This window comes from Lichenostomus cassidix, chromosome 1 (genome assembly GCF_008360975.1).
Source record: "Lichenostomus cassidix isolate B80296 chromosome 1, HeHo_3.0, whole genome shotgun sequence".
NCBI lineage: Eukaryota > Metazoa > Chordata > Aves > Passeriformes > Meliphagidae > Lichenostomus > Lichenostomus cassidix.
This window is the reverse complement of record NC_139479.1, coordinates 39,031,644-39,052,433: the sequence shown is the minus strand read 5'-3', so window position 1 is coordinate 39,052,433 and position 20,790 is coordinate 39,031,644. Positions and strand designations below refer to the sequence as shown.

Sequence of the window (20,790 nt, the reverse complement as noted above, 5' to 3'; positions counted from 1 at the left end):
CAAAGTCAGGCTAAATGCAAATCAGATGCCAGCAAAAAAGATAATAGGAAACAGAGGCAAAAGTAATATCCTGAAATAGGAGTATGAGAGGAAAGGTGGTTTGAGAGTAGATGACTGATCTGGACTTGCTTTTTGCCTAGATACACAGTTTTCTTTTCCTTTAAATTCCAAGGGAAAAAAATAAAAAGGCTTGATACAGAAGTGTGTCAAAGGTCACGGAAAAGCGTGACTTTTTCTTTCAATCAAAATGAAACACTTTGTCAAAGACAAATTTTGTCTGTCATGTAGTAACTCACTATCATTTGCAGCAAAGAGGGAATCTATAAGTAAGCTTTTTAAATCTCAGTGGCCAGTGATAAGCATTCATGGCAGTAGGATAAACTTGGGGTAGAGAAATCAGCAAATTCCTACCTCCTCCCTTTTCTAGACTAACAATTCACCCAGAAAAACCAGCCAGCTACATGTTACCATGTAGCTATTTCAGAAACATGAAGTATTTTCCATGCTAAAACCATGCAGAACCCTTTATCAGTAAGGATAGTCAGCAGCATGATTTTTTTAAATTATTGTACAGCAAGTGGATTTTTCCAAAAAGCAATCCCATGCTGTGAAGCAAATTTCTGATTGGAGTCGAGATTCTAATTCCAATAGATATGCCTTAGACATCAGAACCTCTTTCTTACTGTAATTCCTGTGAAATACTGTAATGGTTCCACAAACAGGATGCTGAAATAACCAAAAGCACTTCTTTAAGTCACAAAGTAGTGTGACAGGCTAATTTACTGTTCGTTTCAATTCCAGTAATACTGTTTAGGGCAAGGAGTATCAGAACACAGAGCAATTTCACTGCTATATGAACTTCAATGAAACTTTCAGCCACTTGCTAAAAGTGAGCTAAAATATCCATTACAAACCTCATCTCCTTAGCAGATTTGGCAAGCAAGAATAAAGAAACTGTAGCCCAAGCCTTTTTTACTTAGTGATTGTTCAAATTAATACCATTTCCACTAACTGTACTGTAGCAGAAGTGGAAACTTCTTTGCAAAGCAGCAGAGATTGCTCTTTTGTTTTACATCCTATTAATGACCTCATGAACATGGTCATCTGTCAGTAATATACTCTTAAGCCTTGCACACAAACTGATGAAGTCTTTAAGAACACTTTTTGAAAAATAGATCAACAATGTTCTGTTATTTGGGCATCCTGAGACACGTGCACTCCCAAGGAAGGTGGACTGGAGACTGGCTTGAATGCCTTTCCCTGAGAGCTATCATCCTCTGTCCAAGGCTAGGGAACAGATGATTTATGCTCATATTTGTTTTCCTTTGAGAACCAGAAAACAGCATATTGTGCAAACATAACTCCTAGCACAGAGATACTTCAGGATATGATGCTGATTGCATGTTATATGTATTTCAGTATTTCAGTCCTGCTTGTAGACCCCAAACACTGTAAAAGAAAGATCTGTAGCTTTTATGAAGGCCTTGATTATATTTATACAGCTTCTATATTTGAAGTGAAAGACACACATATATACATATATGAAAATATTAGACATTCCAGATGAAGAACAAAATATGGTGTGGCTTAGGGTGAGGAGTGAGGGGTTTGAGGTTAGTTTGGTTTTGTTTTTTCAAATGGGAAAATCAGACTTACTTCCTGAAATCTGCTAACAATTTCAACATGTCTTCATTTGAGAGTTTATTACTGTCTTGTCTGAAGAGAGGAGAAAATCTTGCATTTTTGTCCAGGGTTCCTGAGGCATCTTTAAACAGTGTCCTGAAAGTAAAAATCTTGCTTTCAGCTGAGTTTATGAAGGTGTTGAAATTCATCTCAGGAAATTTCTTTACTACAAATCAGAATATATTGCACCATCCTTCATTTTAAGCATTTAACATTCTTGTCGTCGTAGGTGAGTTTAGCATATAAATAGCTCAGTGTGAAAAATAAGTGTAAACAACTTCATTCTAAGTAGCATAAAAAATATTGACAGCAGAAAACAGCTGGCAATATCCATAGTTTGAATAATAATGGAATGAATGTTTGTAACTTTTTTCTTACTACAGAGCTGAAGTGCAAGTTTGTTGGAAATCTTTGGTTAATTGAAAGCAAAACAAGAAATAATTTCAATGGCACGTTAGGTTTTACAAGAAGGGAGATGCAGAAAACCATGTTAGAGATAAGTTAGGAAAAAAAACCACAGATTGGAAGGATTTGTCCTTACCTAGCTGCCCAGGCAAAAGGCATTCTATATTGACCTAATCTCTGGCATGCCTGCTTAGCATTCTTCAAAACTTTCTGTGCAACCTGCATGGGACATAAATCGCCATGTTTGAAAAGCTACTTTTTTTTAACCATTACTACACAAGAAAAACACCCCACATATTGACACTGATATGAATTTAAAAATCTTCTTTAGAAGATTAAAGATTAATCCTAAGTATGCAAGAGAAAGACAGTTGATAATTCCTCTTAACGATTCATTTCAGGTTAAGCAGAGCCTGCTGATTTCACAGCATTTTGGGGGTGAAAACAGACCTGATAATAAATACTGAATTAAGTAGAAAAAATTTAATATATATAGCATGCATATGGTAAGTTAGAGCAAAATTCAACTGTTTTTTAAGACAAAACTCCAACAGCAGAAAAAAATATTTTCTCTCCCCGTTGTTTCCTTATTCACCACCCACCCTATGTACCAGAACACATTCCTGCAGAGTAATTAGTACAATACTCCACAATACTTGTATTACAAATACACACAGAATATGGGGAGGAATTGTATGAAGATCACATGGACAACCCTATTCACATGGACAACCCTATGTATGGACATTGCAACATTGTTTTCATTAAAAAATTAAATTATTTTTTTTGTTAACTTTTAAATGAGCCAAAATATCCATTATATAGAACCAACGCGTACAGCAATCAGAGGTAGAAACCCACTGGTTTGAGATGCTCAACACTGAACTGAACCCCATGAGCCAAAGCAGAAGTTACTGACAGTGCTGTGGGTTTCTCTTTTCCAGAAATCAGCTTCTGCTATGAGACCACACAGACCAAAACTATTTGTCAGAGGCAAAACAACCTACAGAGTAAAACACCCTGAAGACTATCCCTGGTCTATGCTGTTGATATTATAAAGAGCTGATTCTACTCGTGTGTTTGAGTGAACTCTCCATTACCCTTTTCTGTGAAAAGGGGGAAATAGCACTCGGAAGCACAAAACCTTGGTAAGTAATCATCATTAAATCACTGTATTCAATGTTTAAGGAGAGAAAAAGGGATTTCCTGGCTATAGAATTTGCTGCTTCCATTTCCCCCTTTTCTTGTCCAGAGCAGTAATTTTGCACGGAACTGGAACTTGCTCATTACACTGACCCACATGGAGGCCTATATAGCTGGTACTGTTCTACTTTGTTTCAGATTAATACAGTATATTCACTGAGAACAAGAACAGAAAAAATTCATTTATATAAAATTATAAGTGACTGAATACCAGAAAGCAAAAGTTAATATAACCATGACTATTCTTACTGGCTACTCCAGTTGTACAGGGCAACTACTATTCCAGAACTCAGCATCAAATGTGAGAACACTTGGGCTTACTTAACCTCCCCATGTGGCTCAGATCCAAGGACACCAAATTCACCTACTCAGTTCAGGTTTACTTTAACTCAGTAACAGTCAACATCAAAACCAGATTCCTAAAATACAAAGCTGCTGTTTTCCAACAATAGTCGGAAAAAAAAACGAAACTCAAGCATTCCTGGAAAAACAAACCAGTAGGCTGATCTATATTAAGACCAAATGAAAAATACATGGTTTTTCACATGTAGCTTAGCCAGCATCAAATTTGTAGGAAAGAACAGTTGCTCTGCAGAGACTGAAAGTTAACTGTTTCTTCTTAGCTGAGAACAAGCAGAATGTCAACAGTAGCTGACACTGCTTAAAAAACTTTTCTCTTGTATGCTGGTCTGGCTATTTAAGCATAACTGTAAATCAACAAAATTAAACCTCTACTTCTTCACTGACAAACTAGAAGTAGCAACTAACAAAACTTTTTAGAGAGATGTTTCAGAGAACATCAAAATGCTATGTCATCCTAGATTCCTGAAAACTTTAGACGTTTGGATTATTTCCAGAAGTGATTTGGGGATCTATCGAATCTGCAAAGCATTTTATCCATAAAAACAGAAGCTTACTGATCTCAATGGTTCTGGAGGAAAAAAATCAGCAAGAGTGCAGATAAAGTTACAGTGAACTATTGCCACCAAAAAGTGAGATGAAGAAAATGTCAACAATGTTACAGGAAGTAAGATGCATTAACTGAGAGAGACATACAGTTAATTTATGCTCTATACTTAATATTTCACTGTTCAATAATTTTCAACTCAACTTTCTCACTGAATTCCAATGTTCTTTTGTCAAACCAGTTTATTTAAAGATATTATAAAGATTACATTGTCACAATTATAAAAAGTGAAATAAATGTTTCCAATAAAATGTTCCTTTATCTATAATATAATAATAGTTACTAGAAATAACTACAACATATTAAATCAAATCACGCAGTTATCTGAATTTACTATAAAACAACTCGGCTTTTGATTTATTTTTATTAATTTGAAATCAGTCTGTTTTGCCTCAGCATTTTTTTCATGCCACAGAAAATAACTCACCTTTGAAGAATCTGAACTTTTCATGTATGGTTCAGCACAATGTGTTATACTTCCTTGTAATACCTTTTCTATTCTAGCCACAAGGAAAATGTCAGTATGAGGACATGTGACTGAGAATATTCCCTAGAAATAAAACAAGAGATAAATACAGAAGGAAAATGCACATTTTACATCACATAACAGAAAGGCAATGAAATCATGTAGGAAACTTGTATCCAAAATCCTACTAGCTCTTCAGGTTACTGGCTCTTACCTGCTTTGGATATTGTAGCACAGTTTCATGAATGTCTTGAATTCTGTGTAAACTATCACCGCTGCCATTCATCATTTGTTGGGATGCACTGGACAGCATGTGCCTTACTGAGGGGTGGTTCAAATCAACATGGAAATCTGCTGAAATCTTCCTGTTGTTCTTAATATCAAATAGCGACAATGTGACAAAGAAAGGTTCTACCTAGACATTAAAAAAACCCAAAAAATCAAGTGTCAGTGCTGACATCTATATCACTGTAAAAATGTACCTGAGAAAAAGATAAGTAACATTTTCATAAGCACCTATGGCCATCACCCTAGGTGTTACCGACAAGATGAAAAAGTCAGTAAAAGAAAAATTTCTCTCTCCATCACCCAACAAAAATATTAGCAGCAAAGTTACTTTCTATAGGATTTAAGTTTTCATTTTGATTTAAAAGAGTAAAAATCCCCATAACATAAATTTATCAATCACAGCAAGGAATCCCTGCCATTAAGGATAGTGCCTACCAAAAATTAGGACATTCATTGCTCAATTAAAAGAAAGTAATTAGATTAATTATTTACATTTGTTGTTGGTCCTTCTTCATTTTCTGCAACGCAGCTTTGCAAATTAAAAGACAAATCATTACACCTGACAAGAATTTTCTTTCCAAATTTCTCTTCAAATGGCTTCACTTCTGGTTCAATACTAGAAAAGTCAAGTTTCTTTAAAAAGAGAAAAGAAAAATTTAGGTAAGTAGGTTTTCATCTCAAAAGGGTCAACATAAAGAACACCTGCTTCCTTGTAAGAAGTCTAACCTGTGCATCTGGATCCAAGGCAAACAGTTTAACTCTGCTTTCAGTTTTCAGCTTGATTTCTGCTTCTCTGGTACTCTGTTCAAAATAAGAAAAAAAGTCTTGGTATCACACAATTAAAGTGGGCTTTAATTTCATGCTTTTTTCTGTGATGTTCAAAGCTTCACATATTTTTGATTCATGTATTCATTTCTCCCTTACTGAGCTTTGCAACTCCTTAGTTTGCATTGATCCAACATGACCAAGTAAAAAGTGAGAGCCTCTCCTCTAAAGGCTTTTTTCCAGTCCTAGAAGTATAAAACCTTACATTAGCAACATGCAAACTTCCAAGCTCATAGGAAGTACAATCCAGTGTAAAATATAGATCTGCCTTCTTAAACAATAACTTTCATAACCCTATTTTATTTAAATGAAAAAACCCATAGTACTGTAGGTTAAAGCTCAGATCTATCCTGAGACTGTAAGATTGTTCAGGAAACAACCAATCACCTAAATTAAGAAACGTCAATCATAGCTCTCTCTCTTTTTCCTTTTTCTTGGTTGTTTTTTTTTACCTTTTCTTGAGCTCTACTGCCAAAGAAGTGGTTTTCCTGTGGGTAGCTGAAGAAAACCCAAAAACTTCCAAAAGATAAACCCCTCACATTTAAAAGTTACTTTGCAGAGTTCACTGTGCACTGCCTGGGATTTGTGGATACCTATCTACTAACAATAAAACAAAAGTGAAGTGGAACAAAATAGAGTGTGAAAACTGCTGGTATACATACGTTACCTTTTTTTGAAAAGGGTGTTATTTAAAGTGTATTCTATGACTTTTAAAGTCACAGGACATGATGAACAGATGCATGTGCCAAAATTAGCCATGCAGGAGAAATGCCATTCTTAAAGTAGCAGCTGGCTAAACAAGGATAAAAAAAAATTATATTACAGACAGGTGCCTCTTTTTGGATCAGCCTGTATGGGTTAAAAGAAGTTACAAACCCAAAATGTTCATCACTGACCATAAGCAGGAAGTGATCTACTGTCTACATCTGCTTTGCTGGAGATTGAAGCAACTTCTACTATGTCTCAAGAGAAAGAAAAAACAAAACGAAAGAACATAATCTCTAAGAGTTCATAACCCTATTTTTAGACTGACAACAGGAATTTTAAAAGAATTTGGCTTAAAGGATGTATTACACAAAAGAAACTTCTGAGGTGCTATTTTGAGTATAAATGTTCCAATGGTTTTCATTTACTTTACTTTGTTATCTTTAACACACAAAGAAGAGAAGAGGAGAGTTGCTGTGAAAGGGACGACCCAGATAGTCAATACCAGCAGAGTATTGGCAGAATTAGTTTGTTGAACAACTGGTATAATTGAGAAACACAGGAAATGTGAAAAAGTTTAAGGATGGCAAGAAAGTTGTGTGCAAGAAAGGATTGTTTTGCAAAGGTAATATTTAGTGGCAAGAACTGAGGAGGAAGACTACCTAACCATAAGAGCTAGACGAAACTCTTTCAGCTAAAGCATCTTGAATAGTTTTAGATTCTCTGGTGTTTTGTGCACTACAGACCAGAAGAAATTATGCATTTTTGACTGACAGATCAGGGGTAGTTGTCAGAACTCAAGAACAGAAAATGCATGTAACCATCAACCCTGTCTATAGCACAGCAGTGGCTCTGTAATTTTATTTCCTCATCTGTAAAACAGATAATATTTTGCCACCTCATTCCATTCTGGAATCTACAATGGTTAAGGAGGTGCTTGGGCACACTGGTCATGACAGTAACAGTTATTTCAAAGGTTTAATTTGTTTTAAGATTAATAAACACAACAAAAACAAACAACCTCAAAAAACCCCAACCAACCAAAAAAAAAAAAAACCACCACAAAACCTCTACATTCACTCTTGGTATTTAAATTACAGAAAAATGGAACATGAAATAGGCAGGACAGACAGGGTGATTGAGATAGAAGTGTGTATATCTATGCACTGAAGTACAAAATGTCATCTTACTTACTTACATCTTACTTATAACATAAACTAACAGCTATTGATAGAAAAATGAAGGCTTGGAGATGTATGTATTCACAAGGGTTAAACCCTTCCTAGGAAATCTGTTTTTTCCCCTACTGTCAGGTGTTCTACAATCACTCCTGAAGGAATTTCTCTCTCCTCATAAGGATATGAGGTCACCTATTGTGAAATTCTCCTCCTACAACCAACTAAAATAATAGAGGAGCTATAAACTCTTCTAAAAGAAAGCCCAATGTTCTGCAAGGCTTCCACTGGGGAAAAAAGAACCAAATCCAAACAACAGCTGGAAAGACAAGTAAAGAAAGAATAAAGGACAAAAAAAATCCTCCAAACAAATAGCATTTATATAAAGCAATCAAGTTAAGACACAAAGAGCAATGCAAACAGGCAGAGTTTTCTCTGTACTTTTCCTCAGGGAAAAAGGGCTAGGAAAATAGATTAGACCAAATTATTTTGAAAGGCAGTGTTTAGTAAAGGTGAATTAGAAGGCAAAATAAAAAAAATTATTTTGTAGGAAACAGAAATGTAAATGCATCATAACCATAGAATAAATAATAGTAATAAAACATGTCCATTCTTAGAGAGTTGAGCAAAAATAATATTCTAAAAAATAATGAGCTTTAAGAGCTGCATGCTTCTGATCCAAAAGTTATGGAAACAGGAAGCAGGAATTGTAGTACTAAAACTATATGCAGGGGCTGCAGCCCTGAAGTAAAGTCCCCTCTGGAAGAAATATGGAACATAAGCATTCTAAAAACTGACTATAAAGAAAGAAAAATCTTCCACACAATAAAAGCATCTAATTTCATCTTCATTTCTGAAATAAATTTTCATAGGCTCATGCTAATACACTGTTTGATGCTTACAGCCCTTCCAAGGAAGTCTTGATTATATGCACCACAATCACAATTAATTTCCAAGTACAGCAATAGCTGGAGTTAGATTATCACATAACAGCTTTCTGTTTACATGTGCTAAATTGATTACAAAGCAGTAACAGAAAGAATTAAGTCAGCCAAACAATTTTGGTGATAAAAGCTTGTTAATATATTCTGACTGGATCTTTTGGTATGCTAGCTACTGTAATAGATAGAATTTGGTTTGCTTGTTCTCAGTTCAAAAGCTGCATTCCCTTCAGGAGCAGTTACTAGGTCAGACAGATCCTCAGAAAAGAAGCAAAAATTTCTCCCTTACAGAACTCACAAAACCTATTGCAACACACAACTCACTGATTTAACTGAAATAAAGTCTGCAAACGGGCTGAGGAAGAGTTACTGTTATTTTCTGTTTGTTCCCATTTTATTTTATTCTTGTTTCTACCACACTTCTCTGAGAACAAAATTGAAAAGCAAGAACCATGGCAACACAGGAAGCATCCATGGACCTGCCAATTCATTATAAACATAAACATCTTAAAATACATTCAGTTAAGCTGCTCTGGCTTTCTAAGTACAAAAATAAAACTTGACTTCAGTAACTAGATTTCTATAGAAATACTTCAGCACTTACCTGAATATAATAACCCAATACAAAATATAATGAATTAATAAAATAATAAGATATGCTGAATTTAAACAGCATATCAAGATCTACACAGGAAACTTCAAGACGGTATCTAGTTTCCTTCCAAAAGCAGAAAATAAAGATGCTCAATAACCACATCTATTCACAAAAGACCTTCTGAGCTTTCCAAGCACCACAAACTGGCTGGAAGCTAGAAGCCATTGCCTTACCTTTATTGAAAGTTCATGTGGCTAACTTGTAAAGTTTAGTACTTTATATCCCAAGTTGACATTTACAATATATATTACCTTGGCAATTTCAGGATAGTAGTTATCAAAACTACTTGATGAGCTTTCCAGTTTGCTTTGTTCATCATCTGAAATTATAAAACCTCATTTTAAAACAAATATAAAAATCCCAAAGTAACTCACAAAACTCCACAGCAAAAAAATTTCATTTTTTATCTCCTACCCCCACAAAAATGACAATTGTTAACATAAACAGGCTGGGGACTTCTGCATCATTTTGATGCAGTGACTTCTTGAAAGATGTAACTAGTTACAAAAATCATTACAGTAGCAGTTATTTCTAATCTTACCAGAACACATCATTAATTTTAATTCTGATATCTGCATGGGGCAAGTGGATACTTAATGCACAAACTTAGATTTCTCTTTTCACTATGCACCGTAACTTGATTTCATAACAAGTTCCCTCTGTTCATTAGGTTCCCAGCTCTACTCACCAACAGTCACTGGATTTACAAAGCAGCCATTCAGTTAGCTATAAACATCTTGCAGTTCTAAGGTCAACTAAGGACCACAGACTAAAATGGTTTCACAGAGCTAGATGCTTCTCCTTTTCAGATTTGCTTTTGTTGCAAACATCACGCTAAATTCTGACAGTTTTCAGAGACTGTGATACCTCATTTTAAACTCTAATGATCCCTTTTGATACTTTGTACAATCTATAAAAGAACAACCTTCTCTAATATCTTCCAGGCTCTTCTGGATATGCATACAGTTGATTTCACACCAGTTTCCCTCCCCATCCACTCTCAAGAGGAAAAATGGGTAAAAGGGCATCTAGACTATCCTTTTGTCATCAAAATAAGAGTGATATACATAGCATTCCTTATAGATATCTGTCTAACCTTTTCTTAAAGGGTTCCAACAGAAAGGATTCTACACCCAAGCGATCTATTTCAATACTCACAGGAAGTGTTTGTGGTCAAGGGAGTTAAATTTAAAATTAAGCCCCACATTGTAACCACAGTTTCTACCTACAGTGACCACAGAAAAGATTATTTCATTTTCAGTAGCATTTTACACATTTCAAACCAAGTCCATCCTAAGTTTTTTTTTTTTCTCCTTAAACTGCCTCAATCCTGATTTTACATTGTGGGTTCTATTTTTCTAGACTTAATCAATCTCATAATTGTCTTCTGGACTTAACTGTAATCAACACAGAACAGCACTATTCTAATGCCCAAAAGGTCAAAATGCTCATCAGTTGAAGTGGACAGTAAAAAGGCCTGTAATTTTTATGACCAAAGAAAACAAAACCAAACAAAAAATTAGCCACAATTAAGCCTTTCTGTCCAAAATGTATGTAAGAAGACATGGTCACATAACTGCATTAGCCTTGCTGGAAATCCTGCTTACCTTCGTGAGACTCGCCATTTCTTTTTTCTTGCATTGCAGCCTCAAAGTTAAGCTGAAGGATTTTGTTCAGAGTGTTTATCCACTCTTCCATTTCAAGTTCACTGTCTGCAGCTAAAAGGTAACTACTCTTGTCTTGCATCTTGAGCTCAAAAGCGAAACGTCTGACTTTATTGTTCTATAAGAAAATAAAAGACCTGTGTAGCACTTCACATACTGTCTAACCACAATCAAAGGAAATTATACATATTGCAGATATTCTATAAAAAATACACAGTTTGATATTGTGAAAAGAAGTGTTATAATTACACTTTTTCCTCTCTGACATTTCACCTTTTGGAGTTATTTGTACCACTGCAACAAGTGCAAGCAGGAAATAGAACAGCCTGTTTTCCAGTTTCCATTCATCATTCAGCTTGCAATCATTTTATAAAACCCAAAAAAAACCAATTTCCATGTATCAATTCTTTATGTACTCAGATCACCTAGAAATGACACTTACTAAGGTCTACTGACAAAAAGAAGGAAAATAAAAAGCATGAAACGCTATTATATTTGAGTGACAACTGTGTGCACATGGGGATTTTATACTGGAGGTAAAATTATAACCAACATCAACCCCAAATGCCCTGGTATTTTCAGTCATATAGATATACATTTGTTCCTCACACATTACTGTCATCCTTTTTTCCACAATTTATATCAGGGCTTCAAATGCTACTTAGCCTGACTCATGTTTCTGGGAATGAATTCAGAAGTCTTAAATGAAAATTCTGTATTATCATCAATTTAGCTTTAAGAACTGTTAATTAATGAGATAAACATTAAAATAAACAGTAATACAGACTTAATGGTTGGGGGGATTTTCATTTAGGTTAAATTAAATGCCAAATTACATATTACTTTCACTACATCTCAGATTCTTCAATTAACAGACTAACTACTGGTTGACAAAACAGTCAGCTTTCTGCCAAAGATGATTTTCTGTTAAGGATACAAACAAATCTATGGGCTTCAGATCGTAGGCAACCTTACCAGTTGAAATCAGTACTGAAATAAATGAAAAATCCTAAGAAAAGTAACCTCTAACTTTCACAGTATAAAACCTGGACACAGGCTGTAGATATCACACATCTCACTTCTCACAAACACTGAATTAGAGCAACTATACCTATATTTATGGCTGGATGTGTGAATAGATACACTGTATGTATTACATGCTCCACAGCTCTGATCAGGGAAGTTTCTATATACTTTAGTATTAAAACAAAAATTCCAACAAAACAAAACCAAATCCAAAAACACCAAACAGAATTCCGGGAATTCAAGTCTCTTTATTTAATTCTGGGGGCAAAGAAAAAATCCACCCAAACCAAAAACTCCAACCAAACAAAACCCCCTGTTGCACAAATTTAGCATTCTTAACACAAGTTCTGATGAAGAAGCATATTCTGCTCTAACTTCATGTCTGTTAGTGAAGTCAGTATTTTTCACTCTGTCATCTACTGTCTTTGAAAAAACAAGTAAGCAAATCTTGAATGAACTCAAAACAGAAAAGTGTTATAGGAATGCAGTGGAAACTGATCTCCCCTCACTAAAAAGACTGCCTCTGAAACAAGTAGGTTCATTCTGAGAACAAATCCTTGGAAGCTGCCTACCTGAGAACAGCCACTTCTATGAATTCCATGTCAGACTACTTCAACGTGCTGTGCCTGGGGACCTTACAATTTTTTGCCTTTATTTTCCTCTTCTGTTAAATGGAAGTGCAATTTCTACTGTGCAGATACCACTTTTCCCCCATATGAGTTTTTAAATGCTAATTCTACACCAGTAATAAGTAACAGTAAAACAGTAAAGTCAGCCAGAGAGGATACAGGACATAATACAAGATAATAAAACTGCACTTCAGGAATAGGGCTGGTATGTATAATATTTGATAGTTCAAAATAGCATTTACTTGCCCCTCACCAGCAATCAAATGAAGAAAATAGCTATTTCTAAACCCTTTATTCTAGCCATTGAATGATTACTTGGCTTCTTGGAAGTGGGCATTAACTGGTTTCAATTTCACACCTGATGTTAATTCATAACTAGTCTCAAATTTCCACATGCAGTTTTGAAGACCAGATGCCAAGATGAACACTGAGGGTACTGTGCAATACAAAATAGCATTAGAGACACAAGCCAACCATGAATTTTAACACATCCAAAGTACAGTTTAACTTAATGATGACTGTATCAGCCCTACTTGCAGAAGAACAAAGGAACAAAGTAATACATTTTCTTTTTAAGAAAAGCAAGCTTCTGGCAGAGTCTGAGGAAACTTGAGGTTAATTGGATTGAACTGACAGAACAGAAAGTATGGAACAGTATGAAAGTATGTATGAGAAAAACGAGATTTTCAGGTTTTAAATCCCAAAATGATAGAATGGTTAGAGATTAGAAGAGGCCTCTGGTCGTCATTTCATCCAACACTCCCTCCTCAAGCACAGCCAACTAGAGCCATTTAGCACAGAACCATGGCCAGGAAGCTTTCGAGGATCTCCAGGGATGGAGACTCCACAACCTCTCTGGGCAGCCTGTGCCAGTGCTCAGTCACCCTCACAGTGACAAAGTGTTCTGATGTTCAGAGGTAACTCCTGTGTTTCAGGTTGTGCCCATTGCCTCCAGTCCTGTCACTGGGCAGCACTGACCAGAGCCTGGCTCTGTTCTCTTTGCACCCTCCCTGCAGGTATTTATGTACTGATGAGACCACAACTGTGTTTAGGAACCACTTTCATGTTTGTTGGCTTGTTTTTAAAACACAAATCAAACTCATTTCAGTGGAGTTGGCCAGAATTGGTATCTCTAAGGCAAAATAATTTGTGTAAAATTATATACAGAACTTGTCATATGATAAAATTTATTACAGCTATAAGATTTTCATACAAGCTACCCATTAAGTGTGTATCCAAAAATAATACTACAATATGTGGGGAAAAAAATCCTCTGTAAAGATGTTTTATCTCCTCGTGTAAATCTTCAAACAACTTTATACTAAAAAAATATTATTTAAGAAACACATTTTTATTAAACTTCATCTATTTCTGTACAAGTTAAAAAAACCCAAAAACCCATGGGGTTTTTCCAGGTATGCTGTGACTAAAAGAACAGTTACATGCTGTACTATAAATACACAGCAGAATCACAAAAAAAAGAAAAATAATCTTTTCTTTGGCACTTGCTACTGACAAACATTTTACCAAAGCTCTTAACTTTTCAAAATAAAGAAAAGCACAGAAAAGTAACATTATAAAGGTCAAATGAAAGCATCTGGAAGGGTGTTTGAATTCAATACAATTCCTGCAAGAAAAATCCCACACAAGAAGCTATGAAAAACATTTTACAGCTCATGCAAGCACAAAATCCAACTGAAATAAACTTCCATTTTATGCTGTCATTACTTGCCAAGTTTGGGTTCTTTGTGCATTTGCCTTAAAATTTGGGTTGAAAAATACTTGACATCAACTAGTAATTCATGTTCTTTTCTGAAAGATTTCAAAAATTCAGTCTCCTGCTCTTAGAAATCTTGTTCACTGCTTTGGCAAGATGCAGCATGTCTGTTTGTTCCTCTGCATAATAGGGACTTATCTGCATTCAACAACACTTATCCGTATTTTAAATAAAATTTCATTTGCTAATAAATACAGAATTAACTGGCAAACAGGCAGAATAATTAAAATTACCTGAACCACTCCCATGCATGAATCTAGAAATATTGATCCTTTAGGTTCTTTTGATATTTTTTCATCTTTGTAGAAATTGAGATTATAGGATCCATCACCAAGTTGGATTAAATGGAAAAATCTTCTTTTAAATGACTGGTGAAAAAAAAGGAGGAAAGAAAAACAGTTACAACACCAGTATTAATCAGTTTCATATTACAATACTTGTAAGTGCTATTTACTTAGTAGGTAATAGAAAAAAAGATTTTATTTACAGATAATCTAACCAGTATCTGCAGAAAATAAAACAGAAATCATTAATTTTAAAAAAAATAACTTATGATATCTGCAGCAGGATTGTACTATATCATTTGATAGTATTTTTGACCTAATGAAAGATATTTAAAACTGACAATATACATAAGAGGCAAATTGAAAAAATATAGTTTTATACAAAATATAACAATACACACAAATAACACCACTTCCACCCATATTACACAGTCCCTTTTCTACTAAAATCACACTACAGTACAATTAGGAAAATTTAACTTCTCCCTTGTATGGGATTTTTCATGGGTTTTTTTTTCCTGATTTACATATAATGAAACAAACACAAGATTTCAGATATATAAAGTACATACAAGCTTCTCTCTTTCCACACAATTTCTTTTAGAACTAAACCCCATGCAAATCAACTTCTCCAAGGCACAGGGACATTTAATATCAGTGTTCAGGTTTTTTCCATTTATAAGATTTTTTTAACTTACTCTCATTGTCACACTGATTGCACTATTCATGTTGCCTTTGTACAGCCATCCTTGTTTTGTTATTCCACCCTTCTGAGACCCAAGAGATGCTGCATCCTGGACAGGAAGAAAGGAATACAGGGAAAGAAGGAAAGAAAAAAAGACAAAAAAGAAGGTAAACTTTTGCATCACAGCCCATGTAGAATATTTATCAATAATTTCAGAGGTCATTTCAGAATGGTCATTAAGTAATGATAATAATGTACCATGAACCCCTGCTGAAATCCTATAGCTTTCTAATTATTCTATTTAAAAACTTGGGATGAGATTGACCTCATCTAACTTTTAATATGTAATCTGTCCACTTCTACAGGCTTTATCTACAGCCAGGAGGATGATCTAGCTTATAGATAGCTAAATGTTAGTCAAGATAAAACCCACTGAAACAGAGGAATGAGGAAATGTCAACTTAAAACATTTACTTACATGTACTTTGTAACCTTTTCCATAGAGTGTAAGGAATTTTTACCAATTTCTATTGCCAAAAGAACAGCGTAAACACAGGCTTATCCAAAACTTCAATCAAGATTTCTCAAACCATTTTGCTTTACATGCAGTACTTCAAAGATATTACTTTCTTAAGAATTTACAGAGAATTAATTCTTAAATAGGATCTGCCCTTTCTACAGATCCAAATCAAAGCTTTGCAAAGAGAACAAGACTGAACTTGGCAGCAATGGAAAGTTCACAAACAGCAGATCCAAGGCATGCATCACCCATCACACCCACTGCCTGCACACCACATCCATCTGCCAGTGGATGGAACTGAATGACTGCAGCAAAACCCTTACGGTGTTAGCAACTACCAAAAAGCAGAACTCTGCTATCAAATCAGATCAAAAAGACAGATTTATAATTGCCACAGAATAAATATTAAATCACCAGTTACAAGTGACCTTTTAGAGTACGTCCAAGCTGACTTTACCATGGTTTCCAGTTGATGGAGCCCATTTTGAAACACAACTATTAATAAATTAGACATGTAGGAGGATTTTCAACCATCTAGAGGAGAAATACTCCTGGTCATTTTTTACTGAAACATTGAGAACCAGCTGAGCATCCAGCTGAAAACAAAATCACAAAACATCCTCCAGTACCTCAACTACTTTTTCCAACTCCTTTTCTCGGCTATTAAGAAAACACGCAAGAAAAAGTGATTACATAAGGGGAAGATAGTCACTAGTTCAACAACAGAACATTAAACCAAATCTTGGAATAATACGAATTAGGTTTTGGAACTAAATCAAGGAACATTCTGTAAAAAGTTACTAGGTAATTTATTTACAGCTTTTTAGTCTGTCTAGCTTGCATATTCATAAGCATATGCACATGTGAACTTCAAAAAAGGGTGAACAGAAGGCAAAAGGTACATCAGTCTGACCTTTTAAAATTTACAGTCAGCTTGGTACTACTGAAGTTAGGCCCAGTAAGGAAGACATGGTCATCAACTATCAGAGCATCTGATATAATGCCCCAAAGGCATAGACCAGAAATACTCAGTAAATTTTCATGTGTCCCAGAGAGTCTCTCTGTCCAAGCACCACATTCATCTTCTTTTTTATTTTCAAGTCATTAGCCTCCACCCTTGTTCTATTACCTAGATAATTATTTTTCTTGTACAAGAATAAAGATACAGAGACAACTTAAAACACTGGGTTTCCAAATATGACTCTATTTGATTCTTCACCTCCCCTGGTGTGAGATATCCCCAAGGCAAGGGTGCATATAAACCACTTTTACAAGCGTAAGGCGATGAATAGATGATGAGTTATTGCCAAAACCTGGCACAAAACAACCAATGCTTTTCTGTAACTGCACAAACCATACATAGGATCACCTCACATGACAAAAATCCCTTCATTACCTCTGTTAACCAAAATAAGATTTATCTCTATTAAGACTCCAATTCCCAGTCTCTAAAGTGCATGATTTCCCAACTCTGTTGAGCTGCAGGCTGTTTTCTAGCAATAAAACTGAGCCTCTCTAGTTACACCATTTCTTTCTGTCAGGCAGAATTCCTGCCTACAGAGCCAAAAAGCTACTGAATCTTTCCAGCTGACCATCTGTTAATACAAAGGAATCCAGGATCCAGTTGTTAACACACAACTCTTACACTGAAAACATACTTCCTGTTTCCAACTGGTAAGGTAATTTCCTCACTTTTATCATTACTGCTGCACACTGTGCTTCACTTTTTAAAATGCTCTTTCCCACAAACTCGGCTCCAAAGTTTACTTCAACAGCAACTGTTTCAACAAAAACAATCCCATATCTTGATCCCATATCGGATTAAAAAAATCCATTTGCAAACTTCAACCTGATAGCCTGATAGCCCTATTAGTTTTGGACAGGTAGTTTTCTCCTTTTTAATGATGCATGATTAAACTCATCTTTATCTGATTTTCCTCCAATTTTTAATCACCTGTAACTTTTTGTTTTCTATCATTCTCTTAATAAATCAGCTTTCTTCAAACACAAACAAAAGTGAAACAAAATGACCAAGCAACTCTCAATCTAAGACTTGCATCTGTGCTTTTTGGCATAGAAAGATATTAATGTTTGAAAGAAAAACCTCTTGTATTATTTCTTCCCTCGATGAAAGAATTTATGGTCGTCCCCCCTATTGTCCCACTAACTTCCCTTTTCCTCCTAGCATGTCTTTTTCTTGTGTTTATTTTTCAAGTTCCTCAAAGAGCACAACTCTCCTGTGATTGTACTTCTGAAAGAGATACCCCATTCCTGCCTGTTCTTACAGGACACTGGGCAGAAGGAAACAGGCTGTCCTCTCCACTTATACTTCCTAGTAAAATACATACCACCTGCTAAAAGCCAAATTATAGCTTTTCAGTGTTTAACTAACTCTAGCCATAATGCACTTCCTGGTAAGAATTATAGTTAATTATAGATCCATTTAATTTTTTAGTGTTTAACTCACTGTTTTCTAAAACAGTTCAGTTGCCAGAAACATTATCACAGTAAATAATGCCAAGTGTTTTAAATGTCAGTATAATAGTAATCATCCTACAAATAGGAAGTTTTGGACATAGATGCATGAAATTATCTGTCCAAATATCACAGTGCAGATTAATAGCAGTGATGGATAAATGGCATCCTGGGACTCTCTGACTGAGAATCTATCTACTCAGATGAATTCTCCAAATTACTTCTTCACATTTAATCCTTTCATTTCATATGTAGCTCTTCCAAATACCAGGAATTTAGAAGCAAAGTAACTGTCAAGACGTAAAAACCACAAAAAAGAAAAAATATTTTATATTAATTCTTGTTTGAAATGTAAGAGTTCAAGTACTTGGAAGAAAAGAAAAGAGTGGCATGTAAAAATGTGTTTTGAAACAGGGTGCGGTAAAAAAATAAATAAATCACAAAAATAACAGAGGTAGTTGCTGAAAAAAGTCTTTGGCACTTGAAATATAATTGAAAATTTCTTGAGGCTATGCATCTCTCATTTCCCTAAGTCAATGACAAAAAGCAAAATATCTTGGAGTTTTAGTCAATTTTGTAAGCTTTTGTTTCCATTATAGCTCTCCAATCCTATCCTCAAATCTGTGAGGAACTAATTTTAGCTCGCACTGTATGCTACGCTGCCATGCATGCTCAAGTGTGTGTGCTGCCATGCTGGAACAGATTCACCCATGATTTTACTCAGTTCCATGATTAAACTGCACAAAACATTTCTCACTGTAAACCTGTCTACTTAGACACAGTATAAAACAGATTTAATGACAGCTGAAGGATTACATGTCACCAAGTATTAAAACTCCAGTTTTATTATCTGTCAAAACTTTTTCTAACCCATGACAGATCTCCAGAAAACAAAGTTATTTAAAAGGGGATAGGTAACATAACTAATTTGTTTCCCAATCAGGTGGTTCAAGCTAATCTCTGTTTTCATGTACTGACATCAACACTCAACCAAACTCATTACCTCTACACACCCAACATTCTTTAATGAAAACAAGAGAAAGTAAAGAATTACTATTATCTCACCTCGTCTTTATCTGCTTCTTCATCCACTTCATATAAATGAACGGGAAGCTTCTCTGGCTTTGTCCCTTTACTACAAAAGAAAAAGCTTCTGAAGTGCTAGGAATTTTATGATTAGTTACATATTTTATTGATGCAAAAATTAAGATGTTCTCTTTGTACTGAAGAGGAAAAAGCACAAGAATAACTAAGTAAAAACATGTATTTTTCATTAATTCTATTTCTTAGAAAGCAATTTTCTTCATCTGTACATCTGCCCACTGTGTTACTTTTGTTCTGCTTGTCACATCCTAAGGTGTAACTGAAGAGAAACAATGCCTTCTCATTCCCTGCACTCTTAATACCTTATAAGTAAGAATTCATACCTGCAACCACTAGCTCCTGCAGGACTATGCATTTATTTAAATTCCTATTATGGTTTCTGCTCAGGGCAAGTAAAAACCAAGTACTGACTTGTACAAAACCTGTGAGTAGATCAGAACTTTTCACAGAGAAAGGTAACTATTTCTTAACTGATAGATGCAGGAGAGCAGTTAGGGAAGACATAGATCTTCCAGAGTTGAGGTATTCAGAGTATTTAGCTACTCTCAGACATTCTAAGTTAAGGTTCTAACCTCTATACTCTTCCTAGAAAACTTCGAAAACATTGGAAAACATTTCTCCAGCAGATGGTTTAGAAAGTTTGTCACAGATGTAGATTAGGCTTTTATTATGAATCATCCTGAGAAAACCTGCTCTAACCATCTCAGTTAGGTTCTATTCCCCAAGCTCCTAAAGGAGTTCCAAAAGCTGCCTTTGAAGCTATGAAAACAGGATATTACCATTTTAGGTTCATCTAAACATTAGCCTGTTTTAGTTATCATACTTAAATTCACATTGTCAATGATACAATGCCTTGTTTTGACTTGCCAGTTAAAAAGGCAGTGTTATTACAGTACCTTTCCAGAAAATGGTTTATCATGACTTTACACCTCCAAGTTCATCAATTCCATCCAACAAATCTTTATTATCTCTACTAATAAACATTGATATCGCATATTTCAGTTCACACATCACATGTATTAATATACTTCTGAAATAAATAAGACTATATTAAATGCAAAGTTCCTTCACAATTTCAATTTATCATACCACTAAATAACATACTTACTTAGGAAGCTGTCGAAACTCTCCTGAGTAATCTTCATATCTATAGTTAACAATATGCCAGTCTGAATTGTAGGTTTTGATGCACTGTTTTAATGAAAACCAAGTATCAATATTAATTGGAATAGAATTAAAGGCATTCATTAGACACAGCACAAGAAAACCTCTTAAGATATGGCTGTTTATGAACTACTATGGTTACATGACAA

General features: G+C 35.0%; 1 protein-coding gene across 12 annotated transcripts in view; it reads right to left on the bottom strand.

Moving 5' to 3' along the window:
• Positions 1-20,790, bottom strand: part of DOCK9 (dedicator of cytokinesis 9) — a 113,217-nt gene that overhangs the window by 45,580 nt on the left and 46,847 nt on the right. For 11 of the 12 annotated variants that reach the window (XM_085057310.1, XM_085057336.1, XM_085057355.1 and 8 more), the window contains exons 4-15: positions 20,586-20,668; positions 19,439-19,508; positions 15,392-15,487; positions 14,643-14,777; positions 10,921-11,095; positions 9,565-9,632; positions 5,739-5,813; positions 5,505-5,645; positions 4,939-5,139; positions 4,686-4,808; positions 2,225-2,307; positions 1,657-1,779 (exon numbers count right to left, since the gene is read on the bottom strand). In XM_085057310.1, coding sequence (XP_084913436.1) covers positions 1,657-1,779; positions 2,225-2,307; positions 4,686-4,808; positions 4,939-5,139; positions 5,505-5,645; positions 5,739-5,813; positions 9,565-9,632; positions 10,921-11,095; positions 14,643-14,777; positions 15,392-15,487; positions 19,439-19,508; positions 20,586-20,668 — 1,373 coding nt within the window. The remainder of the gene's footprint in view (positions 1-1,656; positions 1,780-2,224; positions 2,308-4,685; positions 4,809-4,938; positions 5,140-5,504; positions 5,646-5,738; positions 5,814-9,564; positions 9,633-10,920; positions 11,096-14,642; positions 14,778-15,391; positions 15,488-19,438; positions 19,509-20,585; positions 20,669-20,790) is intronic. The other variant, XM_085057384.1, reaches the window with a different exon arrangement.